The following is a 17,984-nucleotide window of genomic DNA, read 5'->3' as shown; positions in this document are numbered from 1 at the left end:
TGTGTTGTACCTGACACCAGGTGATAAAGTGGAAAAAGTATTTAATTCCTCAGCAATGACGCTCCCACTTGAACACATAAAGGATATATAAATGCACAGGCATACAAAATATTTTATTTATATATAGTGCTTTTGTTAAGTAGATCAGAGGGAGTAGTGGGGTGTGGTAAGTGAGGGATAAAACCAATAACCAGGATGAGTAGGGGTGCTGGCACAATGCAATATCATTCTTTTGGTAGCTGCATTTTCAGTCGTATGCTACAAGCTACTTTCCAAATCCAAATTGAGCCAATTCAGACCACTATGGAATCTAGCTCAACCAGTCCTGTGTAGGTGCAGCACTTGTGATATTGGATTTTGATGTTCCAAGCATTTCTATGTATCTATCTGATCGGACAGTGCGTTATCAGACTGACAGTATATCATTGTTCTCAATAAATCCGTTACCTTCAAATTTGAGAAGTAGTTTACACACAGAGTAGAAAACAGTGTTCTAGATAATACCGTATATAGATCCAGGTGTAGTATGATAAAGAAAGCACTGAGTAAGTGAGATCAGGAGAGATTCTTTAACACTTTGACTACCTTGCCTTCTGTATATTGCCTATAATCTCGGACCATTGATGCTTCACCACTGGGGGTACATTTTTTGCGTGTAATGTCCATGTAATAGCTATGTATTTTTAAAAGGACACAAGGTGGGTTCAGGGCACGTCTCGCAGACATTTGACACACTTCTTTCTTGATTTCAGTTCCCTTGGATTCTTAGTGATTACACCTCGGAGGAGCTGGATTTAAACAACCCTGAAGTCTTCAGAGACCTCTCCAAACCCATTGGAGTCGCCAATGAAAAGAATGCCAAAGCTGTTCGGGAAAAGTAAGTGGTGCTTCTTGGCTAAAACAGTTACTTGTTTTCACCCCATTCCTTTTTTTTGTTCGAACTTCCCTATAGCCAAGAAGGTACCTGCAGCACTCCTGACCCAGGTCCATGCTCGTGCTGATCTACACCTGGGTTGGCAGGAGCTGCAAAGATTATTTGCTCACCCTAGGCCCACCCCCCCACTTTTGACAAGAGCCAAACTCAACTTTTCAGATACTGCAAGCTTAATGCAAGATGCTGCACCATAGTATTTCCTCTTAGTTACAGACTATTGTCCAAGGATATTTTAACGGCCTTTTCCATTCTAATTTTAAACAAACTGATTACCCTGCACATTATTTGGTCTCAGATTATGATTTTAAAAGCTAGTTAAGCTAATACATATGAAGAAAGAACTTGCATTTATACAGTGCCTTTCATGACCTCAGGACGTCCCAAAACGCTTTACAGCTAATTAAGTACTTTTTGAAGTGTAGTCACTGTTGTAATGTAGGCAACGCGGCAGCCAATTTACACACAGCAAGCTCCCACAAACAACAATGTGATAATGACCAGATAATCTGTTTAGTAAAGTTGGTTGAAGGATAAATATTGGCCAGGACACCGGGAAGAACTTCCCTGCTGTTCTTTGACGGCACCTCTGACAGTGCAGCGCACTCTCCGTACTGCACTGAAGTGTTTGCCTAGATTACTCAAGTCTCCAGAGTAGGACTTGAACCCACAACCTTCTGAGAGGCGGGAGTGCTACCCCCTGAGCCACAACTAACACCTAGTAAAACTCTTCTTCTTTCCTCACATTGAGCTGTGTGTGTGTTCATTCAACCCTGTGCACACAAGCATAATACTCTTCTTCCCTCTCCATAAATCTTGAACCTGCACTGCATACGCCAACTGTTGTGTGCTGAGGCCATCTCAAACTGATCAGTGCTCGGTTCTCATTACCAAGCCTTTCCCATCCAGCAGCATCGACACACTACAGATGTTTAAAAAGAAAAAAAATGCAAATGCAAAATAAAAAGAGTGCTGTAAGTACACAGCAGATATTGTTCTGCAAGAGGATTCCTACCGAAAACATTAACCTGCTATCTCTTGGCAATGAACCAGCGATGTACTTGGCAGAGGTGTGCACAGCTTGTTAATGAGAATCACAATGAATGTCGGAGCCCATTCTGTGGTCTTGAGTATCACTGCTCCTCACGTGAAATGCACATCACAACCGCACTCGCCTAACCTTACCTGAATTTAAGAGGTCAGGTTATTGGAATTATTTAGCAACAGGAGGAAGCCATTCAGCCCTTCGAGTCTGTTCTGCCATTCAATTAGATCATGGCTGATTTGCATCTCAAATCCATTTAGTCGCCTTGGTTCCATATCCCTTGATACCATTACCTAACAAAAACTTCCAACATTGCAGCACTCCTTCAGGGCTGCACTGGGTGTGTCAGCCTGGATTTTGAGCTTAAATCACTGGGGTGGGACTTGAACCGATGACCTTCTGACTCAGAGGTGAGAGTGCTGCCCTCTGAGCCATGCCTCCTACTGGTTGAGGAGGCCATCTGACCCTGAGTCTAGTCAAAATGCAGGCTTAGGTGGAATGACAAGGTCACTATAACCCGTGCGTTTTTGGGGGGTTGGGGAGAGGGAAGGAGAGTTTCAGATTTCCACTCTCCTTTGTGTGGAGAAGTGATTCCCAATATCATCCCTGAACGGTCTCGCTCTAATTTTAAGGTTATGCCTCCTTATTCGAGACTCCCCCACCAGAGGAAATAGTTTCTCTCTGTCTACCCTATCACATCTTTTAATCATCTTAAAAACCTCAATTAGACCACCCCTCAATCTTCTATACTCATGGGAATGCAAGTCCAGTCTATACAACCTGCCCTCATAATTTAACCCCAGTATCATTCTGGTGAATCTACACTGCACTCCCTCCAAGGCCAGTTTGAATAAGCTCCTTGCCAGCATTGGTCTCGGATCAGGGAACGACACCTTGATGGAGGGGGTAGGATATTTAAAAGCATATAGCCACTGAGAAGCTAAAGTAGTCAGATTTTTTTTTTGGGGGGGGGGTGTGGGTGGGGTAAGGTTGGGGGATTGCTTATTCTTCTAGCCTTCAAAAATATCTTGATATGTTTGTCAGCCTTTCCAAAGGCTGTATGGGGGAAGAAAGAAGTGGCAGGCATAAGGCAAGGTGAACCCAATGTTGAGGCATGAAATGGAGGCTGTGGGCATGCCACAAAATGGCGCAGACCTCAGTTCTCCATTTGATGGCTGTTCAAGTGGATGTGTTTCTGCATGAGATGGGAGCGAGGAGGGTTTGCCTTGTTGGGCATTCTAGGCAACCGTTGTGAGAGAAGTCAGCACACTTTCAAGGATCTGCTAAGTATTTGGCTCAGGTTTGCATGCCATGAAATGTTATCTTGTCAACATGATCTACATTTACTGCTCATCAATGCCAGGATCTCGAGAAACCTTTTACAGCTCTTTCATTACATCTCGTGCATACCCATACTTCGGCCGGGCACACATTAAACCTGCAACTTGCACATGAAAAGCCATTAATTACTTTCATTTTTCAAGGGCTTTGCACATCAAACCACAGCATCACAGACATGGTACTTACTGACACCCAAGATGAGCTACAGTTTGGGCATATGGCAGCCATCAGTGCCCCCCCTGTACTTTGGGAAATGTAGCAATGAAATGACGTTGGGCAGCCATATCACATTCAGTGGGAAAGGAGGTGAAAGCCAGGTTCTTTTAACCATACTGATGGGTAATCATACCATGCCAGGTTACTTAAAGTGTGCTGTCTCTTCTCTCAGCTGTGGCTCGGTGCTGCAGCGTTGGGACTCACACCAGTTGCTATTAGGCACGGTGCACTGCCCTCTTGTGGGGAGATTGCCTCATGCCACCTCAACCATGTCAGCCGTGGCTCAGTGGTAGAGGCCTCTGAGTCTGAAGGTTGTGGGTTCAAGTCCCACTCCAGAGACCTTAAGCACAAAATCCAGGCTGGCACTTAGTGCAGCACTCCCTCAGTACTACACCAGTCGGAAGTGCCGTCTTTTGGATGGGATGTTAAACTGAGGTCTGCCCTTTCAGGTAAACGATCCCATGGCACTATTTCAAAGAAGAGCAGGGGAGTTCTCCCTGGTGTCCTGGCCAACATTTATCCCTCAACCAACATCACTAAAACCGATTATCTGGTAGTTATCACATTGTTGTTGGTGGGACCTTGCCGTGTTTTCAACATTGTAGCAGCTGTAACTATACTTCAGAAGTACTTCATCGGCTGTAAAGCGCTTTGGGATGTCCTGAGGTGGTGAAAGGCGCTATATAAATGCAAGTTCTTTCCTTGCAGTACTGTATTTGAGGCAATTTAAAAAAATTACTTGAGTTTAATAAAGATTTACATGAATTTTAATTAAAATTTCAGAATATGGTGCTCTTGAGTCAATGATATTTACCTGCATCCAATGAACAACTGCCTTTTTGTTACATTTTAGTCTGTTGGTATCAGTCTAGTCTAGTCTGGTGCTGTTGTTTGCCAGAATAGTATTTTTACACTGCTGTACCCACACACACCCCTCTGCACAACATGATGACAGAAGTCAACAAGACACGTTGAGAGACTGCCATATCACCTGCCTGATGGTGCCTTTTGTAATGGAGAGGATCATTCTTTGGTCTCATTTTGTAAGCATTTACTCTAGCAGGCTGTTTTCTTTAAGTTCCCACAGGACTCTGATCTTTCTCTTTCCTGTTGTGCTGCAGGTTTGATAATTTCGAGGACCCAACAGGGACGGTTGACAAGTTTCACTACGGAACTCACTACTCCAATGCAGCTGGTGTCATGCACTACATGATACGGGTTGAACCCTTCACTACTTTGCACATCCAGCTACAAAGTGGCAGGTGAAGCTCTTCAAAATATCTCAAGTACTTCATTAGCTGCGTTAATAAAATAACAACACGGACTGCAGCGACTCAAGAAGGTGGCTCACCACCAATGTTCCCTCTAATTTTTTTGGGGGGGCTGCGCGTCCCATTCAAACTTCTGCGCATGCGTGGTTTTTTGCATTGAGAAGCCGGCTCACCAACTGCGCGGGACCTCGTGGCGGCTGCGCAGCCGCACAGCTTAAAGGAGATGTTGCTCACCCCCACCTTCTCAAGGACAACTGGAGATTGGCAATGAATGCTGGCTTGGCTAACATATCCCAAGAATGGCTTGCACGGTTAGAGTTGGTGGGGAAGGAGGGGTTTCAAATAGCTTTTAAGAAGGGAGATGTCCCAGAGTGAAGGGGTCCGTTCACTTCAGTGGTTGTCCCTGTTGTCCTGGGATGCACCATTTAACAAAAACACATTTGGGGGAAGAAGAATTTCTAATGGTTTTATTTGGGGGTGGGGATTAAGAAACTTCATGTAATGGAGCTGTTTGTTACGCCGCTCTCTGGAGATTTATTGGCAACTGCACGCTAGGTATTGTTGTGTTTTGGGTTTCACGCTGCCTTGGTGTGGTGTGTAGCTGTGGTCCTCAGATCACATAGTGTTTGATTTGATTAGGAGCAGCTTTTCTTCATTTTGTGGAGTTGATCCCAGAGGACTTCTCACACACTAGGTTTGGATGAAGACTGAACTGTCCTGGCCGGCCTCCCATCTCCCACCCTCCGTACACTTCAGTTCATCCAAAACTCTGCGGCCCGTATCTTAACTCACAACAAGTCCCGTTCACCCATCACCCCTGTGCTCACTGACCTACACTGGCCCCCGGTCCAGCAACGCCTCAATTTTCAAATTCTCATCCTCGTGTTCCAAGTCCCTCCATGGCCTCACCCCTCCCTATCCCTGTAACCTCCTCCAGCCTTACAACCCTCCAAGATCTCTGCTCCTTCAATTCTGGCCTCTTGTGCATCCTCCATTTCCTTCACCCCATCATTGGTTGCCTCGGGTGACTGTCTGTGTGGAGTTTGCACATTCTCCCCGTGTTTGCGTGGGTTTCCTCCGGGTGCTCCGGTTTCCTCCCACAGTCCAAAGATGTGCGGGTTAGGTTGATTGGCTATGATAAATTGACCCTTAGTGTTAGGGGGATTAAATACGTGGGGTTACGGGGATAGGGTGGGATGTGTGTTGGTGTAGGGGTTACGGGGATCGGGTGGGATATGTGTCGGTGCAGGCTCGATGGGCCGAAGTGGCCTCTATCTGCACTGTGGGTTTTCTGTGATTGGTTGTCGTGCCTTCAGCTGTCTAGGCCCTAAGCTCTGGAATTTCCTCCCTCAACCTCTGTGCCTCGCTATCCCTCTCCTCCTTTAAGCTGCTCCTTAAATCTACCTCTTTGACCAAGTTTTTGGTCACCTGTCCGAATATCTCTATGTGGCTTGGTGTCAAAATTTGTCTGATAACGCTCCTGTGAAGCGCCTTGGGATGTTTTACTACATTGAAGGCGCCATATGCAAGTTGTTGTTGCTTAAAAAGGGTGGTGGGCAGTCTTTTTATAGTACTAGTTCAGGATAGTTAACAGAAATAACTTCAACCGGTACTTCTAAACAGATGATAACGGGCCACTACAACAAATATCTTATGAGGTGACATGCTGATGAGCAGAGCAGCATTTGCCTTCTTTAAATCTGAAAATGATAGCACTCTGAATCAAATTGTGACTACAGTACCTGTATTTTAATAAATGCTGTAGTACTGCTGCTGGCCATTGGAGGCAGTAGGGCAACAGGGGGAAAAAATTGATAGCGATTCCCTGATCAGGCAGTCTTTGCTTGCTGGCGACAGACTGGAAAATGCTATAAATCATACTCAAAACTTCAACCTGTCTTTTCTCTCAGCAGGGAAAAAACTGCAAGTACTGTAAATAGCAGATCAGTCAGCTTGACAAAAGGTTACACACAAAATGTTAATTTGTCCTTTCTCCTTACAGATGCTGACTGATTTGCTTATTCCCAGTATACCCTATATGTAATAATACCTATATTTAAGAAGGGGGATAGAACATGTCCAGGGAATTAAAGACCAGTCAGCTTAACATCGGTGGTAGGAAAAATAATGGAATCCCTACTAAAGGAGAAAATAGAAGAACATCTAAAAACCAAAAATATAATGATGAATAGTCAGCATGGATTTCAAAAGGGAAAGTTTTGCCTGACCAACCTCATTGAATTTTTTGAAGAGGTAACAGAGAGAGTAGACTAGAGTAATGTAGTAGATGTAATTTATCTAGATTTTCAAAAGGCCTTCAATAAGGTACCCCATAATAGACTGATGAACAAGGTCAGAGAATGTGGAGTCAGGGGACAAGTAGAAGAATGGATAGCTAGCTGGCTTCAAGACAGAAAGCAGAGAGTAGGGGTAAAAGGTAGCTATTCACAGTGGCAGAAGGTGGGTAGTGGTGTTCCACAAGGATCAATGCTGGGACCACTGTTGTTCACAATTTATATTAACGATTTAGACTTTGGAATCAAAAACACAATTTCTAAATTTGCAGATGACACCAAGTTGGGGGGATAGTCAATACTGAGGAGGACTGCAACAAATTACAGGAGAACATTAATAAACTTACAGAATGGGCATATAATTGGCAAATGAAGTTCACCACAGATAAATGTGAGGTATATTTTGGTAGGAAGAATAGGGAGATCACTCATTACTTGGAGGGTAGGGTAGAGGAACAAAGGGATCTCGGAGTACAAATACACAAATCACAAAGTTGTGACACAGGTTAGCAAGGTCATAAAAAAAGCAAACCAAGCACTAGGGTTTATTTCTAGAGGGACAGAATTGAAAAGTAGGGAAATTATGCTGAACCTTTATTGAACCTTGGTTAGACCACACTTAGAGTACTGCTTGCAGTTCTGGTCACCATATTATAAAAAGGATATAGAGGCACTGGAGAGGGTACAGAGAAGCTTTAAAAGGATGATACCAGAAATGCGAGGGTATACATATCAGGAAAGGATGAACAGGCTGGGTCTCTTTTCTCTTGAAAAAAGGCTGAGGGGTGACCTAATAGAGGTCTTTAAATTTATGAAAGGTTTTGATTAGAGTGGATACAGAGAGAATGTTTCCACTTGTGGGGAAGAGCATAACTAGAGGCCATCAGTATAAGATAGTCACCAAGAAATCCAGTAGGGAATTCAGAAGAAACTTCTTTACCCAAAGAGTGGTGAGAATCTGGAACTCGCTGCCACAGGGAGTGGTTGAAGCGAAAAGTATAGATGCATTTAAGGGGCAGCTAGACAAACATATGAGGGAGAAGGGAATAGAGGGTTATACTGATAGATTTAGATGAGGAAAGATGGGAGGAGGCTTGAGTGGAGCATAAACGCCGGCATGGACTGGTTGGGCCGAATGGTCTGTTTCTGTGCCGTATATCCTGTTTCTGTGCCGTATATCCTATGTAATCCTATTGTCAATTGATTTTCCAACATTTGCAGCTCTTTTTACATGTGGCTATTGATGGATACCATGGGAATGTCAGTGGTTGGCCAACTGTCCTCTTGGCCATTGTCCATGTTGTGTGCTGCAAGTCGGGTTGACAACTCTAGTTGTATGTATTCTTCGAGGTTTCATCACACGACCTCCTGCCTTCAACCGCCCCATCCCCACGCTCTACCATTGGTCACCCAACACATCCATCCTCACGATGCACTGCCTGCCTTCCCACGCCAATTAGAAAGCAAACAGGCTCTTAATTACCCGATTGGATGATGCTTGACTCTAAGTCAAACAGCCTGTTTATCCATTCTCAAATATGTTTTGAATTAATGTTCAAAGAAAATGAAAAAATTCTCTCTTTTTTAACGTACCTATGATTGTTCTCCCGGGTCCCTCGTATTAGTATCCTGGAGACAAATCTTCAATTCTTGGGAGACGCCAGGGCAATGCTGGAGGGTTGGCAACCCTAGTTGCAAGGTGGCTATGCTACATTGTAAAGTTGTTTGTACTGCAATAGACTGGCTTTGCTGGATTTATATTGTAGGTTAGAATGTGGAACTCACTACCCCAAGGAGTAGTTGAGGCGAATAGCATAGATGCATTTTAGGGGGAAAGCTAGATAAGTACATGAGGGAGAAAGGAATAGAAGGTTATGCTGATAGGGTGAGATGAAGAGGGGTGGGAGGAGGCTCGTGTGGAGCATAAACACCGGCACAGACCAGTTGGGCTGAATGGCCTGTTTCTGTGCTGTACATTCTATGTAATTTTATGAACTGTAGGCTTTATAATGCCCATTTATTCATTTTTGTGCTACATTTATCTTCAAGGTTCGATTGTGCGGATCGTCAATTCCATTCCATTCCTGCTACATGGCAGGCTCTCATGGAGAATCCCAATGATGTAAAAGAACTCATTCCTGAATTCTTCTATTTTCCAGAATTCTTAGAAAATCAGAACCGTATGTATTCCAACTGAACTGATAACAGGAGGAGAGTTCTGTTTCAAATGTCATGTTTAATTTCCTTATTCAGAGAGGTTGATCAGACACTGAATGGCTTCTTATACAATGTGTAATTAATGTGTAATTAATGTAAAAGAAAAATAATTCCTGCTTATCCAGTAAGCTCTGTTTACTCCTATAACATTTTTTTCAAGCAATTAACAATCTTCAAATTTAAAGGAGGCGTCTAAATTTATAGAGAATTCAGACTTAAACTGTTTTTTTGTATTTTGTTTAAAGGCACATAGTTAACAATACAGATACAAGGCACAATATCTAGTGGGTACAAACATGCCATAATTGCCATAAGCTTTTATGAACTTGCCACTGTGTTACTCAATGCTATAACCGCTCCTTCGAATGCTCTATGCTAGTCTATAACCGTAGATATTTATATTTCTAACTGGCTCATTGATGCTTCGTTGGAGTACACTGATTCTATGAAATACTGTATTTGTAATGTACCTTCTCATTACCACACTTGTACACCTCCCAAAGGCAATCCTAGTTTATTTGAGGTGTCTTGTGAACAGACAATGAAAGCTTGGACTAACACATGTTTCTCAACTATTAGAGTTTGATCTGGGACGTTTACAAATTTCCAAGGAGCGGGTTAATCACGCGATACTTCCACGCTGGGCCACATCACCTGAGGACTTCATCTACAAGCACAGGAAAGCCTTGGTGAGAGCTGCATCACAATCTTTACTTTGTTTCATGCAAAATATATACAGAATTCTAGTTTTTATTCTTTACTTACCCCATCCCCCCATCCAACTTTACCCTGCTATGCCCATTGTCAGGAGACATGTTTAAAACAGGGAGCCACTTAAATTGGCCAAAAAGCGATAACCATTTGCATTAACATCAATTTCAAAGTTTCCGGTTATAGCATCATATGTGCTCCACCTATTTCATGCAGCAACACTAGTTTGCACCTCATGAAGATGCACTAAATGCAAGAACAAACATAAGTAAATAATACCTTGTTAATGTCCAGTTACCTTTTGTGTACTTTAGCCCTTCTAATCCCCTCTAAGTGGATTACAGGGCATTAGTGACTAAGGTGACATCAGGGAAAAATAGAAAAAAGTTAAAGCTAAAGGCATTATATCTGAATGTGCAAAGCATTCGCAACAAAATAGATGAATTAATAGCACAGATAGAAATAAATGACTTTAATCTAATAGTCATTACGGAGACGTGATTGCAGAGTGACCAAGGTTGGGAACTAAATATTCCAGGATATTTGACTTTTAGAAGAGGTAGGCAAAATGGAAAAGCAGGAGGGGGTAGTAGCCCTGATAATAAACAATGGGATAAAGACAGTAGAGAGAAAGGATCTTAGCTCGGAAAAACAAGAGCAAGGGTAATACAGTGATCAAGGGGGAACGTTAATTTTCATATAGACTGGGCATACCAAATTTGCAGTAATAATAGAGGATGAATTCATGGAATGCATTCAAGATCGTTTTCTGGATCAGTACATCGAGGAACAGGCTATTTTAGATCTAGTATTGTGCAATGAGACAGGGTTAATTGATAACCATGTAGTAATGGAACCTCTGAGGAAGAATGATCATAATATAGAATTTTATATTGAATTTGAGAGTGATTTAGTTGCATCTGAAGCTAGGTTCTTGAATCTGAACAAAGCAAACTACATAGGCATGATGGGCGAGTTGGCTAAGGTAGATTGGGGAACTAGATTAAAAGATATGACTGTGCATAAGCAATGCAAACATTTAAAGAAACAATTCATAATTCGCAACGCATATACGTGCCCTCAAAGAATAAAAACCGCAATGGAAAATTGGTCCAACTGTGGCTAACGAGAAGTAAAAAATAGTATTAGATTAATGAAGAGGCTTATAATGTTGCCAAAAAGAGTAGTAAGCCTGAGGATTTTAGAGTTCAGCAAAGGATGACCAAAAAATTGACAAGAGAGAAAATAGAATATGAGCGTAAACTTGCAAGAGACATAAAAACAGATTGTAAAAGCTTCTGTAGGTATGTAAAAAGGAAGATATTAGCGAAAGTAAACGTGGGTCCCTTATAGACAGAGACAGGAGAAATTATAATGGGGAATAAGGAAATGGCAGAGACATTAAACAAATACTTTGTATCTGTCTTCATGGAAGAAAATACAAAAAACATTCTGGAAATAGTGGGGAACCAAGGCTCTAGCGAGAATGAGGAACTTAAAAGAAATTAGTATTAGTAAAGAAATAGTACTGGAGAAATTAATGGGACTGAAAGCTGACAAATCTCCTCGACCTGATGGCCTACATCCTAGGGTTTTAAAAGAGGGTGGCTACAGAGATAGTGGATGCATTGGTTTTGATCTTCCAGAATTCCCTAAGATTCTCAAACGGTCCTTGCTGATTGGAAGGTAGCAATAATGTAAGCCCGCTATTCAAGATAGGAGAGAGAGAGAGAAACAGGGAATTATTGACCAGTTAGCCTGATATCAGTGGTCGGGAAAATGCTAGAATCTGTTATTAGGGACGTGGTAACAGGGCACTTAGAAAATCATAATATGATTGAGCAGAGTCAACGTGGATTTATGAAAGAGAAATCGTGTTTGACAAATCTGTTAGTTTTTTGAGGTTGTAACTCGCATGGTAGATAAGGGGGAACCAGTGGATGTAGTGTATTTGGATTTTCAAAAAGCATTGGGTAAGGTGCCACACAAGAGGCTATTACACTAAATTAGGGCTCATGGGATTGGGGGCAATATATTAGCATGGATTGAGGATTGGTTAATGGACAGAAAACAGAAAGTAGGAATAAACTGGTAATTTTTGGGTTGGCAGGCTGTAACTAGTGGGGTACCGCAAGGATTGGTGCCTGGGCCTCAGCTACTTACAATCTATATCAATGACTTAGATGAGGGGGCCGAGTGTAATATATCCAGGTTTGCTGACGATACAAAGCTAGGTGGGAAAGTAAGTTGTGAGGAGGACGCAAAGAGGCTGCAAAGGGATATAGACAGGTTAAGTGAGTCAGCAAGAACATGGCAGATTGAATATAATATGGAAAAATGTGAAGTTATCCACTTTGGTAGGAAAAATGTAAAAGCCGAATTCTTTTTAAATGGTGAGAGATTGGGAAATGTTGGTATTCAGAGGGACCTGGGTGTCCTTGTACATGAACCATAGAAAGTTAACATGCAGGTACATCAAGCAATTAGGAAAGCAAATGGTATATTCGCCTTTATTACAAAAGGATTGGAGTATGAGTAAAGACGTCTTGCTGCAATTATATAGGACCTCGGTAAGACCACACCTGGAGTACTGTGTACAGTTTTGGTCTCCTTACCTAAGAAAGGATATAGTTGCCTTAGAGGGAGTTTAACGAAGATTCACTAGATTGATTCCTGGGATGGGGAGATTGCCCTACGAGGAGAGATTGAGAAGACTAGGCCTGTATTCTCTAGAGCTGGAGTTCTCAACCGGGGGTCCGCGAGAGGGTTTTGGCGGTCCTCCATAAATAACCTCCGGGATTTTTAAAAAAAAAGAAAAATACATTGTTGCGTATAAGTGGAATCGAGCTGGGCATACTGGCGGCTCCGGCCCCAACACCGACCTCTGTTACCCCGCTCTCGACCGTCTGTGCGATGACGTTGACAGCTGCCACTGAGCCCAGGCCCTGCTTGCTGAGAAAGGAGAGAGACGGCGGATGCTGAGCGCAGATCCCTGGGCTCCAGCTCTCCGTCCTCCACTCTCCTCTCGCTGGGTCCTGCTGTATAGACTGGCGGACTGGCTTGCTGGCCGAATAGTTGCAGTGCAACCGGCAGCGTGCCACCAGAACCACCTACATGTCCAACCGAGTCGACATCTGGACTCGCGACCTAAAGTGTCCGACTGCACCCTTAATTTATTCTGCGCAATATTGGAAACTCCTGGTTAGAGGATAGATTTTAGCAAGAGTGTTGACTCGCACTGTAGTATAGTTACACGGGTGCTGGCTGCCCTTTGGTGCCTAACCTTCACCTGTGAGCCTATACCTTGAGTGTTAGCAGTCTTGCTGTACCAAGGAGGGCATCACAGGCAGACCTGATTGTTGACACCCAATGTTGGCCTCCAGCTAGGATTTCAACCTTCCAGGATTTGAGCTGCCAGGAATAAAACATTAATCTGGACACTGCTGTGAGCAATTTGGGAGAAAAATCATACGCGCCTTAAAAATGTTTTCACTTTCATTGTACACTTTTGTTTACCAGTTATGAAATTATTGGAGATGGGGGAAAAAGGCTGTATGAGTGACAAAAAAGAAAGAACCGTCTCCGGCTGATGTGCCGGGAACAGTCGGTGAGGGTGTTGCAGGGGAAAGAGGGAGACTAGGGGTCAGGTGATTGGGGCTCATATGGAGGGAATGAGGGAATGGGATGGGCGAGGAACCAGTATTTTCTGCAGTGCCGGGACAGCAGCAGCGGTAACATAGTGCTTGGGAGCGGGCTGAGAGAATTTTTGTACAGAAATATACTTGTGTTGTGTTACAGAGGGTATGTGGAATTTTTATAACACGGGAGGGGGATCTCAGAAGCCAAAGGTTGAGAATCCCTGCCCTAGAGGGTGATCTCATTGAAACGTATAAAATTCTTAAGAGGCTTGACAGGGAGACGCTGGGAGGGTGTTTCCCTTGGCTGGGGAGTCTAGAACTAGGGGTCACAGTCTCAGAATAAGGGGTCGGCCATTTAGGACTGAAATTACTTCGCTCAAAGGGTTGTGAATCTTTGGAATTCTCTACTCCAAAGGGCTGTGGATGCTCAGTCGTTGAGTATATTCAAGAGAGAGAGCGATAGATTTTTGGATACTAAAGGAACCAAGGGATATGGGGATCGGACGGGAAAGTAGAGTTGAGGTCGAAGATTAGCCATGGTCTGATTGAAATGCGGAGCAGGCTCAAAGGGCTGATTGGCCTGCTCCTGCTCCTATTTCTTATGTTCTTATGAATGCGCCCACTATAAGTGGTGGGAACTGTATTAGAAAATTCCATTGATTTTCTCATGTTATCCCAGTCTCCCAATCACATGGCTTTGATAAAGGAATCGACTAAGGTACTGTAAAAAGGATCAGCAGAGTTCTTTGAGTTTCTCAAAAAAATTTCCACATTCCTTCAGGAATCAGAGTACGTGTCTGCTCATCTTCACGAATGGATCGATCTGATATTTGGATATAAGCAAAGAGGGCCAGATGCAGCCGAGGCACTAAATGTTTTCTACTACTGTACATATGAAGGTAAATAACAACAGCCTCGGAAATGTTTATAGCTTGAAATCTCCAGCTACACCTAAGGAAACATGTTGGCAAACTGCTTTTCTAACCAAAACGGACACGGTCAAAATGGAAAACGACTTAAAAACAAGGGTTATCATTTATATGACTCTTATTTTGAATGGGATATAACCTTTATTTCAATAGTGAGTTAAAATGTTTACCATCCTGATTGATGTCTCTTAACATCAGATGAACACCAGTTAACACAGGAGAGTTACTGCATTGAAACATGCCCATCCCATTAATAGAGAAGACAGGGTAAAAGTTTTATAGAGAAAGTTCACATATTTCACAATGAGCATATGACAGCACTGAGCTCAGACGACCTCCATCCCAACTTTTTTGAATGCAAGAGCACTTGCTGAGGCACGGTTTGAACAATATTGCCAGCCCTCTGGTCCACCGTTCAAATAGCCTTTCCTCGTGGCGGAGCCTGGATGTTGGGTGTTGGCAAGCTAGTTGTTTGGAGGGCATAAAAGCTGAGTCTTATTCCAGCTTACCTGACCTTGGTTAAAAAGATTTCCAGTAGAGGCCATTTGGCAGCAATCAGGAGCAGGAACTCTGGCTGTCTTTTATTACGCCATCACTTTTACAGACTTCTGTGACATGCCCTTCCCACCTATTTCTTACTACTGTTTTATCGATTATGATCAAGCTTTGATCCACATCAAAGGCCAGATTCAGCTAAGCATTATTAATTCCTATTGCTTTGCATGGAAATGTTCATTTAATATTATCCTTTGGTGATCTCTGGTTTTCTCTGACTTTGCCAATACTCAGTATTCCAATGTTGGTAAGAGCTGAATTGAGGACCATTCTCGACCTTCAAAGTAAATGGAGCCTATCCTACATGCTTAGATGGACAGTAGTAGTCTGCCTGACTGAGTGTCCATGCAACACTCATTGTTTCTTCAGAGCATAAGGTGGTGCAATGGGGTTAGCACACTGTATTAAACTTCATTTTCGAAAAAAGGTACATGGATCTTCAATCACATCTTAGTATCATACAGCACAGGAGGAGGCCATTCTGCCCATCGTGCCTGTGCCGGCTCTTTGAAAGCTATCCAGTTAGTCTCACTCCCCTGCTCTTTCCTCATAGCCCTGCTAATTTTTCCTTTCTAAGTAGAGATTCCATTTCCTTTTGAAAGTTACTGTTGACTCTGCTTCCACCACCCTTTCAGGCAGTGCATCCCAGATCATCATATCTCGCTCTGTAAAGAAAATTCTGCTCATCTCGCCCCTGGCTTTTTTGCCAATTATCTTAAATCTGTGTCCTCTGGTTACCGACCCTCCTGCCAGTGGAAACAGTTTCTCCCTATTTACTCTATTAAAACGCTTCATAATATCAAATCTCCCCATAACCTTCTCTGCTCTAAGGAGAACAATCGCAGCTTCTCTAGACATCTGTGAGATTCAACTTTTAAAAGTTGGGTTTGGTCTGAATTTCTTGCTGAAGGAACATAATTGGTGGATGTTCTGGCTGCCCTACTTGTGTTGTAATTTTTTTAGGTCAGATTGTTTCTTGTAGAGTATGAAGCGTGGAATTAAGGGCTATAAATTAAATAGGCCCGTGTTTTATTGTGATATGTTACAGGAGCTGTTGACCTGGATGCAATAGCGGATGAGAAAGAGCGAAAGGCACTGGAAGGGATGATCAGTAATTTTGGACAGACTCCCTGTCAGCTCCTCAAGGTACCATTTTAACAGCTCCACAATGTTACAACAACTACTTGTATTTATATAGCGCTCTTAACATAGGCAAACATCCTAACACGCTTCACAGGAGCGTAATCAGTCAAAATGTACACCAAGCCAAAGAAAGAGAATATTAAGAGGGAGGTGACTAAAAGCATGGTTATAGAGGTAGGTTTTAAGGAGGAGGGAGAGGCGGAAAGGTTTAGGGAGGTAATTCTAGAGCTTAGGGCCCATACAGCTGAAGGCATGTGTGCTAATGATGGAGCCGAAGGAAATCAGGAATGCACAAGAGGCCAGTGTTTGATGAATGCTGAGTTCTTGGAGGATTGTAGGGCTGGAGGAGGTTATGGAGATAGGGAGGGGCGAGGCCATGGAGAGATTAGAACACAAGGATGAGAATTTCAAAATTGAGGCATTGCTGGACCAGGAGCCAATGTAGGTCAGTGAGCACAGAGGTAATGGGTGAGCGGGACCTGGTGTGAATCAGGATACGGGGCAGCAGAGTTTTGGATGAGCTCAACCTTATGGAGGGTGGAAGATGGGAGACCAGCCTGGAGAGCGTTGGAATAGTCAAGTCTAGAGGTAACAAACGCATAGATAAAGATTTCAGCAGCACATAAGCTGAGGCAGGGGTGGAGACGGGCAATATTACAGAGGAGGAAGTAGGCGGTCTTTGTATCAGAAGCTCAACTTGGAGTCAAATACAATGCAGGTTGAAAATAGTCTGGTTCAGTCTGAGAAAGTGGCCAGGGAGGAGGATGAAATTACTGGCGAGGGACAGAGTTTGTGGCATGGGTCAAAGGCAATGGCTTTGGTCTTCCCAATGTTTAATTGGAGGAAATTGCGGCTCACCCAGGACCGGATGTTGAACAAGCAGTCTGACAACACACAAGCAGTTGAGGGGCAAGAGATGTAGCTGGTGGTGAGGTGGAGTTGGGTGTCAGCAGTGTACATGTGGAACCTGACATCATGTCTTCGAATGATGTCGTCAAAGCAGCGTGTAGATCAGAAATAGGAGGGGGACCAAGGATAGATCGCTTTTTTGGAAAAGGATAGGGTTCTTTAAAGTAAGCTTTCACCTGGCAGTAAGTTTTGATCTGAGGCTATAACCACCACATTTTTTGTTATGCCTCCAGTTCACTTCCTTCCTCATTATTCTTACTAAACCTTTAGGCCTAGAAATTTGGTTGGTAGCGCCAGCGATTAGCACCTAAAGAGCCCGAGAATTGGGGCGTTACCCAATGTTCGGGCGGGCGCAGTGAATATTGCGCCACCTCCCATATTGAGTATTGTTTTAGCGCCGGCACTAACTCTTTGCGCGCGGGCGCAGGCAAATCATGACGTCATTTCAGTGTGCAACGCCTTTTTGGCGCCCCAGACCGGATATTGTCGCCCAGAACCTTTGCGCCTAGCGCTGTTAGTGACAGTTCAATGGAACACTACCAGGCCCTTCTCGTAGTCGGGGGGCGCTATTTAAAGGGGACAGCTCTAGTATAAAAGCTGCAGCCACTTGGCCTGTTCATTGTGATCGTTGCTGGAGAGAGTTGGTGAGCTACTGTGGAGCAGATTTTTTGGAATTTAGTCTTAGAATACTTGGGACCTTCAAACCTGTCCGGAGCAGCTGGAGCGCTACACCTAACAGCGTTTGGACCGACTGGCATCGGTATGGGAGCTGCTTTGGATGGCA

General features: G+C 43.5%; 1 protein-coding gene across 1 annotated transcript in view; it reads left to right on the top strand.

Annotated features, from left to right (window-relative positions):
- Window positions 1–17,984, top strand: part of LOC147120012 (neurobeachin-like protein 1) — a 71,509-nt gene that overhangs the window by 28,119 nt on the left and 25,406 nt on the right. Inside the window, exons 12-17 of the mRNA XM_085985503.1 lie at window positions 753–877; window positions 4,655–4,795; window positions 9,148–9,278; window positions 9,895–10,004; window positions 14,446–14,563; window positions 16,197–16,294. Of these exons, the coding sequence (XP_085841629.1) occupies window positions 753–877; window positions 4,655–4,795; window positions 9,148–9,278; window positions 9,895–10,004; window positions 14,446–14,563; window positions 16,197–16,294 (723 nt within the window). The remainder of the gene's footprint in view (window positions 1–752; window positions 878–4,654; window positions 4,796–9,147; window positions 9,279–9,894; window positions 10,005–14,445; window positions 14,564–16,196; window positions 16,295–17,984) is intronic.

The sequence above is a fragment of the Somniosus microcephalus genome, chromosome 4 (genome assembly GCF_052327205.1).
Source record: "Somniosus microcephalus isolate GS21.2 chromosome 4, FLI_Smic_1.0, whole genome shotgun sequence".
Classification (NCBI taxonomy): domain Eukaryota; kingdom Metazoa; phylum Chordata; class Chondrichthyes; order Squaliformes; family Somniosidae; genus Somniosus; species Somniosus microcephalus.
Note: the sequence above shows the minus strand (reverse complement) of the source record. Positions and strands in the feature narration are given on the sequence as shown.